Source organism: Mus caroli, chromosome 3 (genome assembly GCF_900094665.2).
Source record: "Mus caroli chromosome 3, CAROLI_EIJ_v1.1, whole genome shotgun sequence".
Lineage (NCBI taxonomy): Eukaryota > Metazoa > Chordata > Mammalia > Rodentia > Muridae > Mus > Mus caroli.
The window spans coordinates 101,682,655-101,700,320 of NC_034572.1; the positions used below are offsets into that span (position 1 = coordinate 101,682,655).

At 47.2% G+C, this 17,666-nt stretch overlaps 1 protein-coding gene across 1 annotated transcript in view; it reads right to left on the bottom strand.

The window, feature by feature from the left end:
• The window catches only part of Slc6a17 (solute carrier family 6 member 17), a 47,203-nt gene that overhangs the window by 15,746 nt on the left and 13,791 nt on the right, over positions 1 to 17,666 (bottom strand). The window contains exons 2-6 of the mRNA XM_029475499.1: positions 13,980 to 14,352; positions 9,257 to 9,414; positions 7,549 to 7,675; positions 6,685 to 6,866; positions 5,017 to 5,127 (exon numbers count right to left, since the gene is read on the bottom strand). Coding sequence (XP_029331359.1) covers positions 5,017 to 5,127; positions 6,685 to 6,866; positions 7,549 to 7,675; positions 9,257 to 9,414; positions 13,980 to 14,265 — 864 coding nt within the window. The 5' untranslated portion in view covers positions 14,266 to 14,352. The remainder of the gene's footprint in view (positions 1 to 5,016; positions 5,128 to 6,684; positions 6,867 to 7,548; positions 7,676 to 9,256; positions 9,415 to 13,979; positions 14,353 to 17,666) is intronic.

A 17,666-nucleotide genomic window follows, 5' to 3' on the forward strand; every position in this document is an offset into this window, starting at 1 on the left:
AAAACAATTCTCTGAGTGTTCCCCTTAGATTCCGCTTCTCCCACCATCCTTCCCATCTCTGTAAATGTCATCTTCATCCTTCTGGTTGCTCGGGCAAAGGACCTCGGAGTTCCTCTTGGCTCCTCCCACATGTCCTATCCAAACAACAGCAAACCCTCCTGAGTCTGCTCTCTAAGTGTTTCTTCAACTCAACCAATTCACTCCTCCATCATCTCTTGGCTGGCAGTTGCCTCTCACCCAGTGACCCTCACAAGCAAGCCTCCCTGTTCTACTCTTGAACTCTCTATAGCAGCCTTCAAAGAGGCTCCAGGTGACCATATTATCCCATCCCTCTGCCCAGAACCTCCACTGGCCATAGTTCCTACAGAGAAAAAAAATGCCTCATGCCCCCCTATGCCCTCATAGCCCTAGTTAGACCACAGTCCTGCCTCTCTCCCTTCCACTCTAGCACACCTAGACTTTGGAAGATGGCCCAGCCTGAAGTTCCTTTCATTCATTGTCTCTCTGTCTAGAACAGAAGGTGTGATCTCCACATCTGCATGTAGCTAAGGAGAAAGGGACTCCTTAGAGTGACTATTCAAATGGTCTTTCTCCATGAGGCCTTCCTTGAGGCCTACTATGTATGTATAAAGTTACAACTCTTCTCTTAGATACCCCAGTTCCTTTGTTCTCTGCTCTATCCCCCTCCCCACCCTCGCCCCTCAGCCACAGCATTCAGTCTCAGTGCTGGATCTTAGCTTATATCACCCATTATGAAGGCTGAGAAATCTGTCTGCTGTACTCATGACTGAATCTCAGTCTTAGAACAGTGCTTGGCATCCAGTGAGCCATTGTCAGATGAATGCAAAGACAAATGATAGGCATTTGGAGCATTGTCATCTCTTGCTACTAAAATAATAAAACCAATACTGAGCACTGACCAGTTTGTTTATATATGATTACATTTGTAGAAAAATACCTACAAATGAAGTTACGGGGCCAAAAATATGAATATTTATAATTCTGACTCTGAGAGTTTATGTGTTCAGAAAACTCCCTAATTCGCCATTATATATTGGGCAAATTACATAAGAATTACAGGGCTCTCTACGGTGACATAAGTTTGCAATCAGATGAAAAAATGATAAGGGGAAGCTGTCTGGGAATTTCAAGCAATTCAGTAGCCATTAACACCAATTACTATTCCATCAGAGGCACTAGTGAATCATCCCAGCATCCTGGTCACACAGCAGTCATCAGATCCACTAGCTTTCTGCTTGTGGGCCTGGACAAAAAGGATAGATCCTGTATCCTGGATAATTTCTGATGTTGGAAGAAGTCAGGGAAGGAGGGACGACTTCTCACATCATCCAGCACTGTCTGAAAGGAGTCTGAGATGCCATGGCCAGAATTACCTTGGACTCTGCTCAGGATGACAAATGGCATGATCTCTTGGGATGTTACTAACATTGAAGCCTATATTAATGTAACAGTGCCCATATCCTGGGCACCTCTGGACAGTTACCTGGTACTCTATGGTATCAAGAACTTTAAATGGACATAGAGACCCATGTTTTACCTTATGTGTCAAAAACAGTTACCTCTCCACAGTGGTTCTCATCCTGCACTGACTGCTAAATGGCTGGTGCTGACTGTGGCTTCATCTTCTCTGCACAGTATTGGAGGTATCCATAAATAGAAACCTCACTCCAGGCAAACAGTAGCACAGGCTGCCTCGGTGCCCTTGATAGAGCAGAGCTCAAGTCTTCTTAGTCACCCCTCCTTGACCAATGCAATCCTCCAACTCACAGGCAGGAGCTGTACCACAAAATTGCTCAGTGGACACAATGCCAAGCTAGGTCAAGAAAGGCTTGTCCTGGAGACCAACAAATCAGATGAGCCATGAGCTTCACCATGCCAGTTCTTGGGGACTTGGCTCCTCTAGGGTTTGATTTTTCAGCTCAGAAGATTTTAGCCACTACAAATGCCAAGATAGATTCACATGGCTTCTGGAACATCCAGGAAGTGGTTTGAGAAAGGAGGTGCCCCCGTTGCTCAATGAGTACATAAGCTATATGCATCTAAATAAGGAATCTTGGCTGAGAGTTATAAACTGCAAGTGTTCACGGCTATAACCACTTGGGAAGTATTTTGGCTGAAGTATTTTTGCTGTATAACCTTTTGAGACAGCAAGTTCAATTTTTACTGTAGATACCCTATAGAAACTTGAACAAAGATGTGTGTAACAATGTTGATTATAACTTGTGGCTGGTTAGGTTTTATTGTCAACTTTACACAACTAGGAAGAGGGAATCTCAACTGAGTAACAACCCAGATCAGACTGGCCTGTGGACTTGTCTGTAAGAAGTTATCTTGATTAATGATTGCTTTGGAAGAATCCAGCCCACGCTGGGCAGCACCATCTCCAGGCAGATAGAGCTGGGCTATATAAGGAAGCTAGCTGAGAACGACTCTGAGGGTGAGTCATTAAACAGCATTCCTCAGCTTCTGCCTGAGCTCCTGCTCTGACTTTTCCTCAGTGATGGACGGTGACTTGGAAGGATAAGATGACGTCAACCCTATCCTTCTCAAGTTGTTTTTGGTCACACTGCGTATCACAGCAACAAGGAAACTAACCAGAACATAGCATTATCAGCAAGAGAAGAAACTGGAAACTACTTACATGGCCATCAGGTAGAAAACAAATAAGTACATTTTATCTGTGGTAAAACATTATACCACACTGAAAAAGAGGCACTAGAGCCATCTATCATATATGTAAATCATATATATTATATGCACACATCATTATATGTAAAGCAAAAAGTATAGTGTCATGAAAAATCACAAGCAAGTCATAGGAGGATACCTGTGGAGATATATGTAAACTCTAAAAGTACGTAAAAATGCTATGCACTGTTTGTGGAAATATGTCTAACATCTTAAAGAATGCATTAGCAGAATAAATTCCAAATTCAGAATAATAGCTTCTGTAACCCTAATTTGCACTCAGGCCCTAATATTCAGGAGTGACTCCCTGGAAGTGAGCAAGTTGAGGAATCCACTCCAGAGAATGGGATTCGTGTCTTTATAATAGGGACTCAAGCTATGAGAAATAAGATATTAGATATCTGACAGCTAGCAGAGAGTGACTCTGAGAGAGAGTCAGTAAGCAGCATTCTTCAGCTTCTGCCTGAGCTCTGCTCGGACTTTTCCTCAGTGATAGATTGTGTCCCTCTGCCCTTTCACCATGGAATCTTCTGGTGCCTTCACATTGACCTTCCTAGTTCTAGGACTGTGAGCAATAAATTTCATTTGCTTATAAATTACTTAGTCTAAAGTATTTTTGTTACAGTAGCAAAAGCAGACTGCCAGCAGCTACCTTTGAGAAAGAAAAGTAACGTGACATCAGAGAGCGTTACAAAGTCACTTTATTCGCATCTGTGTTGTTTTACTCCTTTTAAAATGTCTATTATATTACTATATAAGCTTGAAATATTTCACAGTTAAAGAGATAATATAATGGGTGTCTGAATCCACTGAGGTGAATTGAAATACTGTGTGTGCTGGGTCTGGTGGTCAAGTCCAGTGTTTTGTGCCATTATCTTTTGGATCTTCATACCAGTGACTCTTAACTCTGTCAGCAGCCTACCTGGAGACATTTGTGACGCTCCACATTTATATACATCACCAAAGCATCTAACATCTTCACATAGTTCAGTGAAGTATAACTCAAAGACTCAAGTGGATGCTTGAGATTGATTGTGACTCTATAGTGACTGCTGAAGTCATTCATGGAAGCCAATGGCCTTCTCATAACCACTTACCCCAGAGGAAGCAGACTGCTTATCTGTTAGATATCATGTGTTTACAGCCCTATTGTTTGCTTTAGGACATATGCTTCATGCTTGTGGGTATGACTGTAGAAATCTTGGTTGGTCAGTCCAACGATGCCTAGGGCTAGTTTGTGCTATTATGGATAGTGTAAGCCTTATCCGTGGCCACCGTCCACACACCAGAGCATACTCACAATAGCAGGGCAGGGAAGTCATAGGGACCTAGGGACTTCAAACTCCATGGAATTTGAGGTCTTCTGTATCACCCAGTGTGAACTACCTGTGTCAGGGAGCGTGTATGTGCATTTGTTTACGAATGGATGGTGGCTCTATTGAGCCCTGAGGTTTCCAGCTCGTCTGGCCCAGTCTGACCTGGAGCATGTGGGCTAGAGTCTTAGCAGACCCCTTCTGGCTGCTGCTTGACAAGGGGATTTGGAGATGAAGTGCTTGGTCTCACCAACTGGAGGCACTAATTACGTTGTTTATGGCAATCTAAAATTATTAATCCCCACTGGCATGACTCCCATAGCTGTGCCCAGTGGTCTAAATGGCCATGAGGTGAGGACAGACCACCTTCCTGAAGGCTGGGCACACATCTTCAGGATACCTGTTTCTCATCTGCATCCTCTATAAACAGTTTCTGTGCGTTCCTTTCATAGGTTATAGGTAGGATTGAGAGGGAGCCTGGGTGGGCTCCTTGTTCCCCTGGTTTGGGTACAAACTGGAATTCCTGAGGGGAGTTCATCTTCCTGGCTCCTGTTGTCACAGATCCATGAAATAAAGCCACCCTCGAGTGAATGAATGAATGAATGAGTGAGTGAGTGAATGAGTGAATGAAGCCCCTCCCTCACGTTTCAATGGCATCTGCCAGTACCATGGCTGCAGGCATATCTGGTGCTTTTCCACATCCTTGCTCGTGTGGTTTCCTTTGATTAATAAATCATACTGGTACTTGCCAAAACCCATCCTGCTCTGCAAGGCTCATTTCAGAGGCCACCTCTTTCCCGGAGCCTTTTCTGATTTTACCCAAATTGGTATAACATCTCTCTCCTTGAAACATGAGGACAGAGCCTATGGCCCTTTCCTTTTTCCTCTCCATGGGAGCTGGCAGAACACCTGACACACAGTAGGGTTTGGATGTGAAACTGCATGAAGCTGATCTGATGGGGTTCCCCAGATGTAGGGGGCCACAAACCCTTACCTTAGGAGTGAACATGTGCAGGATGCCATCCACTGCCCCTCGAAGCAGCAGCCCCCGGACCAGGAAGCAGGCCAACACCACGTAAGGGAAGAGGGAGCTGAAATACATTACCTGCAGAGAAGACAAAGGCCCCTGTCAGGCCAGCCCCTCCTACAGCAGGCACCCTCCTTTCCTGCTCGCAGCTGGGGCCCAGGATCCTCCTCTGATACTAGGCAGCAGCACTTGGAGCCCGGAGACCCCAGGCACTGAGCCAAACCCACCATCCATCTGGCCCTGGGCCCAGGCAGGAGCAGAACAAGCTGGAGTCAGCATGGCTGTGCCTGGAGCTGTTCTGCCTTTCAAGGGCTGGCAGGAACGAGCTGTTAGGCTGTTACGGGGTGAAAAAATTCTGTGCTCTCCCTTCTCATTTTCGCAGTCTTGTGTCCCCAGTAGACAGTTCCAAGATCTCCCCTGTCCTTAGAGGTCCTAAACAAAAGGTGTCTAGGTCTTGACACAGCAGAGCCCATCAGAGGAGGACCCAGCCCCTAGGGATCCTGAACCTGAATCAGTTGTTAGCTGATATATGTCGTACATCTTTCTACAGCCCTGTGTGCCTGCTACCGAGCCATACACAAAGAATTTGCTCATGGAACCTCATCTGCAGTAAAACAAATCTTGGGGATATTAAGGACAAGGCAGCATAAAGGCTAAGAGGGAGCATTGTGAGCTAGCGATCTGAGTACTGCTCCTGCAGCTACCACCAACCAATCCTGGGGCCTCAGGCTGTCTATTAATCTTAGTATGTCCCCCATCTCCTCACCTTTAAAGGGCTGTAATACTCTTAACTCATACGTTGGTGAGAACCAAGGATGCTCAGATGTGACAGTTCAGACAAATACCATGAAGTCTCAGCTACTACTGTGGCCTTCAGAGAGGGGGGAAGATTGGTGGCTGAAGTGATACCAGCTTTCTACAACTTAGTTTTGGGACTCATCGTGTCTGACAAAGAAAAAAGGGCCTCAACAGGCAGGCAGACAGACAGACAGACAGGGCTCCAGCGCCAGCTCAGACAGACAGACAGACAGGGCTCCAGCGCCAGCTCAGACAGACTAGCTGTATGACATTATAAGAAGTGCTTTCCCCTGTGCAGACTTTAGTTTCCTTGTCGGTAAAGTGAGTGGGGGCCTATCAGATGTCTGTCATCTTTTCTATCGCTTGCAGTCCAACTCTACTAAGCCATAAATAATAGAGGTTGGAACTGCTGGGAAAGGTGGCTAGGGCTTGGCTGTTATGCACCTTCAGAGGCTGGACTGCTTGGGGGCCTCAAAGTTCTCAGCTGTTCTAACAGCCCTTTACCCATGGACCTCAGTGTAAGGGCAGAGCGTCATTAGAAACTGCTTGGAGTACCCAGGCTTTTGCTTAGGAGCCTGGGGGGGGACAGCATCCAGACAGGTGTCACCCCAAGATCAAGGCCTCCAGCTTTCCTTCTCCTTGGTGTTTACAGCGCAGGCCTGAACTATGAACACCAGGGCAGACAAGGGTTCCAGAAATGACTCCCCAGTAAGCTCACCCTTGGGCTGTCTGCAGTGGTAATGCTCCGACCCCTCCCACGAGGCTATCACTGAAGCATTCTTCTTTGGTGGTCCAAGCTCCTTTTCTCTGGGCCCCTGCTGCCTTATCCCGGCTCACCTTTCCAGAGGACTGGATGCCCTTGACGACAGCCATGCCCACGATGCTCCAGGCCACAAGGAGGCAGAGTGTCATCTTCCAGTTGAGGCCCCCACTCTCTGAGATCGAGTTGGAGATGTCCAAGGCCTCTCGGTACCAAAAGTAGGTAGTAGCTGAGCTCTTCTCACACTCAGGCTCCACCACTGAAACCACAGAGGACACAGAAAGGTCACAGAGCCTCAGCTTCCAGCCCTAACAGCCATGTCCTGTGTGGGACATTGCCCAGGTTGCAGTGGGTGAGTGGGTAACTAAGAGTGGGCTGTGCCATGAGCTGGTAGATCCTCAGAAATTCTGAGTCTCTGGTGGGACCTAACAGGCTTTAGGCCACAGTCAAATGGCTGAATTCCCACCCAGACCATCTTCTGTCCACTAATTCACAAAAAGAAGAACCAAATTTGTCTAAAGGTTCTTGGGGAAAAGGCCCAGAGACAGAGGCTGAAAACCCAGAATTCAGACCATTGGTTAAATGTATATAGTATGAGAATGGGCTTCAGAATCTGTTTTTCCATCTGTGGAGTGGGACAGTCTGCTTCACACAAATTAAAACTCTTCTTAGACATATGCTATCGAGGTAACACAGTACTTCATAATAACTGAACAAAATTCAATCTTCGAGACCTCTGTGAGTCAGACCAAAAGGAGATCAGTAGGTCATTCCTTCAGGAGAAGGGGGCAAAAATGAGGATCAGGTTAGGAATGCTTTCTCCAAGGTGACTCAAAAACCCAACGAAATCCCAAATCTGAACACTAAACAGTTTAGACTCCTTCCTGGGACAGGGCTGACTGGAGATCACAGCTGGGGTTCCTTGGGGATCCCACACTTGCCTGCTACAGTCCCATTCCTGATGACAGGACATTCACTCCAGGGCAGTGGGTACTGGAAAGATTTGAAGAAATAGAAGACGCTCCACCCAATGATCACATTGTAGTACAGCCCAACGAAGAGGCAGACCTGAGGATGAGGGCCGAAATAAGGTAATCATAGAGGCTAGAGGTAAGCCATACCTCCCTGCACAAGGCCTAGCAGAGCAGAAACAGCCTTGATGAAGGGAGCAGGATGCTACTAGTGCTCCCGCATTCATCTGATTCATCTGGTACTCAGGCAGGCCACAAAGGAATTCCTGGGATATTAAAATTTGCTCCTTTAAGCAATAAGCTCTTAAAATGTTAATTCTTTCCAGTTTTAAGTTCCTGTAAGATACTTGAAGCCCTTCCTCCATCATTTCCTGATGACTCGGGATTTTAATTAGAGATGGCCTCCAGGACCGTGGAGGCATACCACAGCACTGGTCCTTATAGGCCCAGAGAGTGATGTGTTGAGATTGTGCGGCTCACTGTTTTCCTACATCTTCCCTTCTTTTGGGTGCTACTCTTTCTTTGAAATTTCTAGCAGCCTGCCTCTAGAGACACGGCAATTAAACTTGGCAGAGTTTTATTAAAATAGGAGTGTCTATCCATGTTTTATAGGCAGGGCTTGGCTGTATCTGCTCCTGATGCTCAGAGGTCCCTTCCAAAGCTCAGGCTAACCCAGACAATTGAGATTGCTAGTTAGTGTGAGTGCAGAGGGTCCCTGGTCTCTTCCCTCTTGTATGAGTACCTATACGAAGAAGCATGTATTCCTGTACACAGAGAGAAAAAGAGGGAGGGGTTGCACTGGAATAAACACAGAGAGTATCCATTTCCTTAACTGCCGTGTTTCCAGTCCAAGTAGAGTGTTCCCTACTCGTGCATGTGCATACATGGCCAGCCTGGCATTTACACTGTAGCTGACCACAGTAAGCTGTGCATAGGTAATGCCTGGTTTGACCACAGGACAGAGCAGACTAAGGACAACCCTCCCACCGGGTTTGACATAATCCTCTGTCCCTTCCAGATGTGGATTCCAGTTTTTGTCTCAAGCCTGAGAGTGGGCACTGGGGACTTTGCCTTTAAGGAATGCTCAGTTCCCTCAAGTGTATACAGCTCTTGGCCAGAGTTCATCTACAGCCATACAGATGAGCCTAGAAGTCCCCATCCAAGACCTATGAGGTTTCCCAAAATCTCACGTCTCCTGGGTTGATCATAAGGCTCCAGTCTGAGTATTTCAACTGTTCATTTACATGGCACACTAGCAAGGAGTCCTAAGCCACATATATTTGGAGCATTCTTCCCAAGGAAAGGTAATGGATTTCAAAAGCTGAAGACTGGTAAGGATTGCGGGGGGAGGTGGGGGAGGGACCGGGATACTGGGATGGTCTATGTGTCCCTAGATAATAGGGTCTGAGATATTCATGTGAACATGTCACATTTTTTGCTCTTTTGCATCATTTGTGGATGTCACATGTGGTTTCTGGCAGTACCATCAACTTTCAGTTTAGGAAATATGGTGACTATGGCCCTGAGACACAAGCTGTAAGCAATTCTGTGGTGGTTTCTCCTGCTCCCCTTGTCTTGGCCCAAGACTGTGGCCTATAAACCTGATGATGTCCTCTATAGTATCCACAAGTGGCCCCTCTGCCTCCCACACAGTGTCACCCTCCAGCACCGGACTCACAATACAGCTGGAAAAGCCGATGCCCCCCAGGCGGGGGCACACATAGTGCCACACACCAATGCTGCCACGGCGGATCCTCTGGCCCACAGCCAGCTCCAGAAAGAAGAGGGGGATGCCAATGATGATCAGCAGCACCAGATAGGGCACCAGGTAGGCACCTGCAAGGAAAAGAAAAAGGCTGTTAGAGTAGGTCTGGATTAGAGGGCCAGTGTGAGGGGAGGGGTAGCCACAGTGTCCTACGGTCTTAACCTTAGTGTGCGCACGGAGGCAGGAGTGTGAGGGAAGGGGCGTGGGAGCCATATACTACAGTCTCAGCCACATCTCTTAGGCCACCTGGAGCTTCTTTGTGAATAGTATGGCTCATGGCTGTGATCTCTCCAACACTGGCACTTCCAGACTTTCTTCTCCTTGATCCTGTGACTTGAGATGTGAAAAGAAGGGCCATATGGATGCCAGAGCCTTCTGTTCACAGGGCTGGGTCCAGAAGTCCTCACTGCCTCTCAGGGAGCCGCATGCCAAGTCTCAGACTCTGACCTCACATAGTATTGTGTGGATACCTGTCCACTATCCACCCAGAAGTCGTGATGGATCCTGCTCCACTCATTGCCAAGGGCTCACTCCCACCCCTCCCCACTCTTTGGTCCAGCCTGCTGGCATCGGAGGCGGATGCTGACACAGCAGACTGAGACACTCTAGAGAAGGAAGCCGAGCTTGGAAACTCTCCAGGGAGAGGGTCTGATCAGCCTCACCATTAATCCACAGCTAATTGGGAGGAATGGAAGAGAAATTAGCTGTTCAGGAAAGCGTGATAAGGGAATCATAAAGGATAGAATGATCTTGCTAAAGATTACAGATAACAAATTAATCTTGCTGTCTTAAACCTAGCTGCAGACACGATCTCAATTCCAAGTGACAGGGCATTTAGCAGGAGAATTAAAGCCACGGCTGGACATGGTCGAGTGCACCCCACCAAGAGTTGTGCCAAGATCCCTGTTAGCAGCACTATCAGCCAGGCCCTGCCTGTCAAACTGTCTTGCTGGTCCCTGTCTCCTGGGTTTCCTAGCACCTCCAGGGAAAGCCTTTCCAGTGAGGAGTCTCCTAAAGACCCCAGCTACAGTGCTCTGTCCCCTGTATCTCAACCTTTTCTGGCACGCACTCCATCTCCCAATGAACACTGCGGGGTCAGGCATCTTCTGGACCCAAAAATCCATCAGTTAGCAACAGAAGCTGTTTACCGTGGGTCTCCTCTGGGCCAGACTCAAGCAGGTGAAACAGAAAGCACAGATGTCATCCTGGGAGACCTTGTGCGAGCTGTGTCCCTCAGATTCATTTGGGTAATGTCAGCAAGCAGGTGCATACACACATCCTGGATTGGTCACACCAGAGGGGGACACCTGAGCACACATCTGCTGAGGGAACTCATGGAGAGAGCATTCCAGGAGAAGCTTCCCACTGAGCCTCATAGAGCAGTGCCTATAGCATGCGCATGCACATTCACACACACACACCACAAAGGCACCCATTCACGCACACACTCATCCACCCTGTCACTCACAAGCTGTCCTATCAAGTGCTCATAGGTGAAGGGAACGGGGCTGAAAAGCCAGAGGCACAGGTCCCTCATCTCTCTTTAACTCGGCCTCCTGGTCTTTAATAGAAACAGAAGCAATAGAAACTGCAGAAAGACAACAAGAAAGAGCCTCATTGGTTTTTTATTTTGCCTCGGGTAGGATGAAATGTACAGGAATCTGAGTCTAAGAGTCAGAGCACACTAATACTATCTCCTGTAAATGTTCCTCTTGCCACAAATTGGGGAAAGCCTCTGAAAGTGATTTATGGCAAGAAAAAGAAATATGGACTGGCTTCCTGTGACCAAAGTTCCTTCTATCCCAATCATGACTGCAGGTCATTACCACATGGAGCTTAGTCTGCACAGAGGGCTCAAGGCCAAGACACTTAGGTGAGCTGAGTTCATGGTTAGTCAAAGGAAAATGTGTGTATCGATCGTTGTTTAAAGCAAATGGACATGCAGCAGCCACCCTCTTCTACCTTGGAAGACATGACTTGGAGACAACTGGATTTCTTCTGATGCTGCCAAGTCTTTCAGGAGTCCTGGGACTGAACAGCTGGGAACATCAGGGTGTTTAGTAGAACACAACCACGAGTGGAGCCTGGTTCTCCTCAGTTCCCCAGATCCCTACCTATACCCTGTGTCTTGCTTTTGGCAAACCTCTTCTATTTCTCGTGACAAGATTTCACTGACACCAAGAGCCCATTTTTTTGGGCCCAGTTCATTGATTGAAAAGGAGCTGAGACCAGACTCAGGTCAGATCATCCAGACTAGAATCCAGGCTCTGCCACTTACTTTGCAACTTGGACAAATGACTTGGTCTCTCTTTCTTGTTATTTTGTCAGCTACCTAGGCCAGTGGTTTTCAATCTGGGGGTCAAGACCCCTTCAAAGTCAAACAACCCTTTCACAGGGGTCACCTAACACCATAGGAGAACACACATATTTACATTATTATTCAAACAGTAGCAAAATTACAATTATGAGGTAGCAACAAAATGATTTTATGGTTGGGAGTCACCACAGCATGAAGTACTGTATTAAAGGGTCAGTGCATTAAGAAGGTTAAGAATCACTGATGTACACAGAATGAAAATATTAGGCAAAACTGTATGAAATTGCTGATATGTGCCCATTTTTAATTTACAAAAAAAATGCTACTTTGTATTCCTCCACTTCCAGCTTCTATATAAAGGGTTGTCATTGAGAAGAAATGAGTGATTTTGAATAGACAGACTAAGAAGACTGCTGCTATACAACTCTTAGGAGGTGGTCTGGCTGGTAGAGTTGGGTCACTAGAGTGAGCCTTTGAGAGTTACAGCCAGTTCCTAATTCTGTATTTCTTAGTCTACCCTGCCATCACTCCCCAATGCACTTCTGTAGGCACAGAGACATTCATATCTCCACCATGAAGACAGACGTCCCCTGAAACCCTGAACCAAACTAAATCCTTCCTCTTAAGTTTCTTCTGTTAAGTATTCTAGTGACCAATACAAAGTAACCAATACAGAATGAACAACACAAAGTGACCAATACAGAGTGAACAACACAAAGTAACCAACACAGAGTGAACAACACAAAGTGACCAATACAGAGTAGGCAATATAAAGGCCAGATGGTGTCCCTCTCTGAACTGGGCAGAAAGTTTGGGAGAGGCTACAATGTTAGGAATTCCTTGGGGAAAGCAGAAAGAGCCTGAGTCATAATGCCTGTAAACCTTTAGCCATCCAACAGACTGGACTGTGGTGGTCCCCCAGCAGGGAACCCAGGAGCTATGAAAGTTCCCTGCTGGCAGCTTTCTCAGGAACACAAGAGCAGGTTTGGAAATGCAGCTTTCAGCTTTCTTCTGTATCTCTGACTGTCAGCTTGACTACAGTCATCTGAGAAGGGAGTCTCAGTTGAGGGATTTCCTGGGTCAGACTAGCCTCTGGGCATGGCCTCTGATTAGTAATTGATCGAGGAGAACCCAGCCCACTGTGGGCAGCACTATTCCCTGGGAAGGTGGTCTGGGTTATACAAGAAAGCTAGCTAGGCACTATACCATGAGTAAGCATGCAGTGTTTCTCCATGGTATCTTGAGTTCTTGCTTGAGTTCCAGCCCTGGTTGTGACCTAGACATATATAAGCCAAATAAACCCTTTCCTCACTTAAGTTGCTTTTTAATAAGAGTATTTTAGCACAATAAAAAAAACCCCTAAAACACAAGTTTACTGTTTTGCTGCTGCTGCTGTTTGTAATTTTCTCATGGTTTCAAACCAGTCTGCCTATGGAAAATTCTGATGAGCCTCCACACTCTGGAGAGACAGAGCCTAGGAATATCTCCCTACCCTAGGTGCTTTATCAGCACTGATGGTAATTTTATTGCAAGCCATAATGATCAAGAGAAATGTGCATGCAGGTGCCACATCAGACCCCACTGCAAGCAGCCAGTCCGTATGGTGTAAAGTGCACAGGCCAGGTTCAGGCCCACCAGGTGAAATCCTGTCACTAGCATTAATCCTTCATGCCACATGACCTGGAAAAAAAATTACCCAACCAATTTGTACCTCAGTTCTATAGTCTTTATAAAGGAAAGACAATGGCTTTCTTTCTTAAACAAGGTTGCTGGGAGGAGCTGATGGGTGAACCATGTGAAACTGCTGCTTTGGCTGTTCCAGGATGCTCAGCTAGGAGGAGTTTCTAGCAGTAGGCCCAGCATCCATTAAGTGCTTAAAATAGTACTTTGTATCTCATAAGTGTTTGACAATAACAGCCAACACTTGTTTTTACCAACATAGTATATAAGATTCATTTAATCCTTCCAACCATCCTGTAGGCAGGAAGTATTCTTATGCTCAATTTGCAGAATAAACCCTGAGAGGTTCAGCAGCTTGTACCAGGTGCTAGGTCTGTCAGATAGTGTTGTTAACAGGGCTATATTCTTGGCACAACTCTTAGTGAGGTGCACTTAGCAATGTCCAGGACCCACATTCATATCATGGCCTCCAGCCTTTTTATAGCTATGAGCCACTTGTGTGACTCTCTGAGTCTTGTTCTGGAATCCCGCACTCCTCCCTCCAAGGACTCCAGTTCTGCCTCAGCAAAAGCATGGCCCTTTCTACCCTAGCCAAGCCCATTTTTCCGGTCTCCTTGATCAATCCTGGTTGCTTCTTACCTCCTCCATTTTTCTGGCACAGGTAGGGAAACCTCCAGATGTTGCCCAGGCCCACAGAGAAGCCGATCTGGGCCAGGATGTACTGCAGCTTGCTATTCCAGGCTGGCCGGTCCTCTGTGTCCAGCTCCTCCTCCGCCACCTTCTGCTTGCCACCTGTCTCACCGGCCACGTTCAGTACACTCTGCTTGTAGTCCACAGGCTCCTCCAGGGCCAGCAAGTCAGCCACTGACTCGGTGACATGCTCATTGCTGTGTTCGCGCTGGGTCACCTTGCTGTTCTTCGGCATGGGTGCCACTGGGGCCGTGTAGCCCTGTTCCCCGGCACACAGAGAAGGTGGGGCTCGGTTCCTGTCAGCTTTTTCTCATCCAAAAGCCTGTGAAAGCAGATGAGCAGCAGATGATTCACTGGCAATTCCAGACATAAGGGTCCCAAAGGAAACAGACAGAACCCAAAGCAAATCCCTGGTAGATATCCCTTAACTTGAGAGGGGCCTGAGGTGTTGAACTTGCCTTTATCCCCACTAGGATGCTCACTGGGGAGCTGAAGGTAAGCACACATGTTGTTTTCCCATAGGTGTTACCTGGGCATCACTAAAAGGTTCTGGAAACCTACTGTGGCAGACCCAACAAAACCATATGCCAAACCTAAATAAAGGCCATCTACCATGGCATGTGTCTTTTGCAATGCAGAGCCTAGAGTGGTCAAGACCTTTAGACAGGCCCACAGCCTTCTCCCTCCAAGGAAGCAGGCTTGGGGCTCACACCTATCTCTATTGTGTTCTAGTTAGCCAAAGCCACCTGGCGGGACCCTGATGTGGTAGTTAATTTCAACTATCAACTTGTTAGATTAGGGAAGCACTTCGTGCAGTACCCCTTTGAGTGTTTTAAGAGGGGGTTGGAGAGTGTCCACCCTGTGTGTGTGTGCCATCCCATCCCATGGGCTGAGGTCCCAGACTGAATAAAAAGGAGGAAAGAAAGAAAACAAGTCAGCTTCCCCTTGCTGTGCTTCCTAGCCTGGGGAGACAGATGTGAGCAAGCAGACGCATGCTCCCTGCTGCCAGTGCCCCTCGCTGCTCCTACCACCAAAAGAAGGCCTTGCTTATGGTCACAGCCACGAGGAAGTAACTAATACACATGGGAAGCCAGTGTCTGACTTCTCTAAATTCTTTCTGCTCAAAACATAATCCATGAGCCAAAGAGTCACTAGGAGTTCTATAGAAATGAGGGCTGCTAGGCCTTCTAATGATTCAGGAAGCTCTGCAGGGATCACTATGGGGCTCCTGAACACTAGCTTCTGAGTCCCTTTCATATTCCCTGGCAGGAAAGCTGCCCAGGCTCAGCTACAGATTCTGGCATCAAAGCCCTAGAAACGCTTGCTCAGTGCCAACAAATCCTGGGTCATTGCTCAGCATTGACATTATCTGAAGGCCACTGCAGCCAAGAGCTGTTCCTCCATCCTTCAGCGACAGCTTTATGGCAGATAATGTCTGCACGACATGGGTGGGGGAGGCAGAACCCTCCCCTTCTGCTGCCATCCCTCATTTGTCTTTTACACTTTCCTTTAGAGAGAGAGAGAGAGCACCAAGAAAATGAGTGCTTTGACGATTCCCAGTGTTCTGTTATATTTCAAGGCACCTCCTCATTAAGGAGAGGCTGGAGGATTTAAAATTAAACACACACACCCCAGCCTACCGTTGCCCTGCATCTTTCTAGGGATGTAAATTAGCCAGCGCTGTAATTACTTTATTAAGGGAACAAGCTGTCTCTGGAAGCCAGGCTTGTTATTCTTCTCATGCGTCTATGCCCCCCTGAAAAGCACAGACAAGGTCGTTGTGTGCACGGGGCATTCTTTCTTCTGGGGATGATATAGCCTTTCTGGCTAACTCCAGGTAGGACCTGACCATCCCAGACCTGCTACACATGTGATAAAGCTGTGAGACTTGTCTGATGGGGACAAGTCATCCATGCTAGCCTGTGGGACTGGCTAGCTCTATCCATGCTGGGCCATGGACCACATCAGGAGGTGACTTTAGCCTGCTATTTTTATTCAAGAACAGCAGTGAATCTTTTGCAACTGTCCCTTCCATTCCAGGAAAAGCACATCAGGGTCTCAGGCTTTGGAGGAACTGGGGTAGAGTCACCCTGTCCAAAAGATGTCAGGATTCCCAATAGGGAGCTCTGTTGGGACTCCACAGTGGGCTAGCAGAATATCCCATTATGTCCTAGAGAGTGCCCTAGAGGGTGCCCTAGAGGGTGCATCTGTGGTCTCAGTAGCCCTCAGGACTCTCTTTCCAGCTGCTGTATACCCCATGCTACACAAGTGAAGGGGACTCTAGGAGTTATGCAATTCCTGTGTCTAGACCTAGGATGTCAAGATGAGTACCTGTATGGACATGCAGAAGGTCCCTGACCGTAACCCACTCAGATGGAAGCATTCACATGCTTGTCCTGACTGGGAGCATGCTCATCCCCTGCAGCTCACCTTGAAGGCTCTTACTGCAGATTAGAGCCAAGGATATTGGTTGAGGGATCTGAAAATTGCAACCACTCAGATGCTTTGGCTTAGAATTTTGTCCAGCTACTTTTTCTACATAGGACCTCCCAGAACACTTTGCAACGCCTTAGGTCTGATTTACTGATCATCAGGCTTGAAGTGGACAAAACCAGGGGAGCTCCCCACCAGCTACAGAATGCATCTCAGTGCTAACCAACTAGAGCACATGTTTCTCCATAAATGTCTAGTGAGTAGCAGCTCCGGTCACTAGTGTGAAAAAAAAAAAAAGTACCACCTCTTTATGCTAGAAACGCTCAAGCACAAATGCAGAGGGCAGCCACAGCTGCATCACCGGGAGCCACAGGGCCACGCCCAGGGCTGCATGACCTTCTTTCTACTGATGTCACTTACTCATAGAGTTTCCTGCACTCTGTAGGATGGGGCCCAGGGACCCTGGTACCACTATGTCTGCAGGATACAAGCTCTGAGCTGCACAGGATACAACCTGTGAGCTGCAGTGCTGGGCTGTAACAACAACCAGGAAGTCCTACACCCAGTGATTAATTTCAGGTGATGACAGAACCATATTCTGAAAAAGTAAATCTTAAGGGACCCTATAATTGCCCAATACAGCATTTAATATACGTGTGTGTGTGTGTGTGTGTGTGTGTGTGTGTGTGTATGAGTATGTATGTATATATGTATAAGAAAACTAAGTCTCAAAGAGAGGCAATTAATTGCTCAACCTACCCAGGTTCTCCTGACACCCTAACAGGGAATCCCACTAATCAGTCAGGATCAACACTGTTGATCTGGGGAGAGGGTTTCAGGAAGGCAGCATACCAGGATCTGTTCTGGGGACAGCAATACTTCAGTGAGCAAGACAGACTCTCTCATGCAGTTCACATTTCTTTTACACAATCAAATGCTAAAGAAATGAATATCAAATGTGGCCAGGGATGACGTGTGCCACAAAGAGGAGCAGCATAGGAGGAATGGAGCCACCTGTCTTCCTGCTGGGGATGGAGGATGTCAGGCATCATGGTAGCTATGGTGACTCTGGAGCAGAGCCCTAAATGACAGGAGAAAACACTAGCAGAGATCACACACACACACACACACACACACACACACACACACACACACACACACACACCAAGTCCTCTGAGTGACTCAGGAACAGCAATGTGGTCT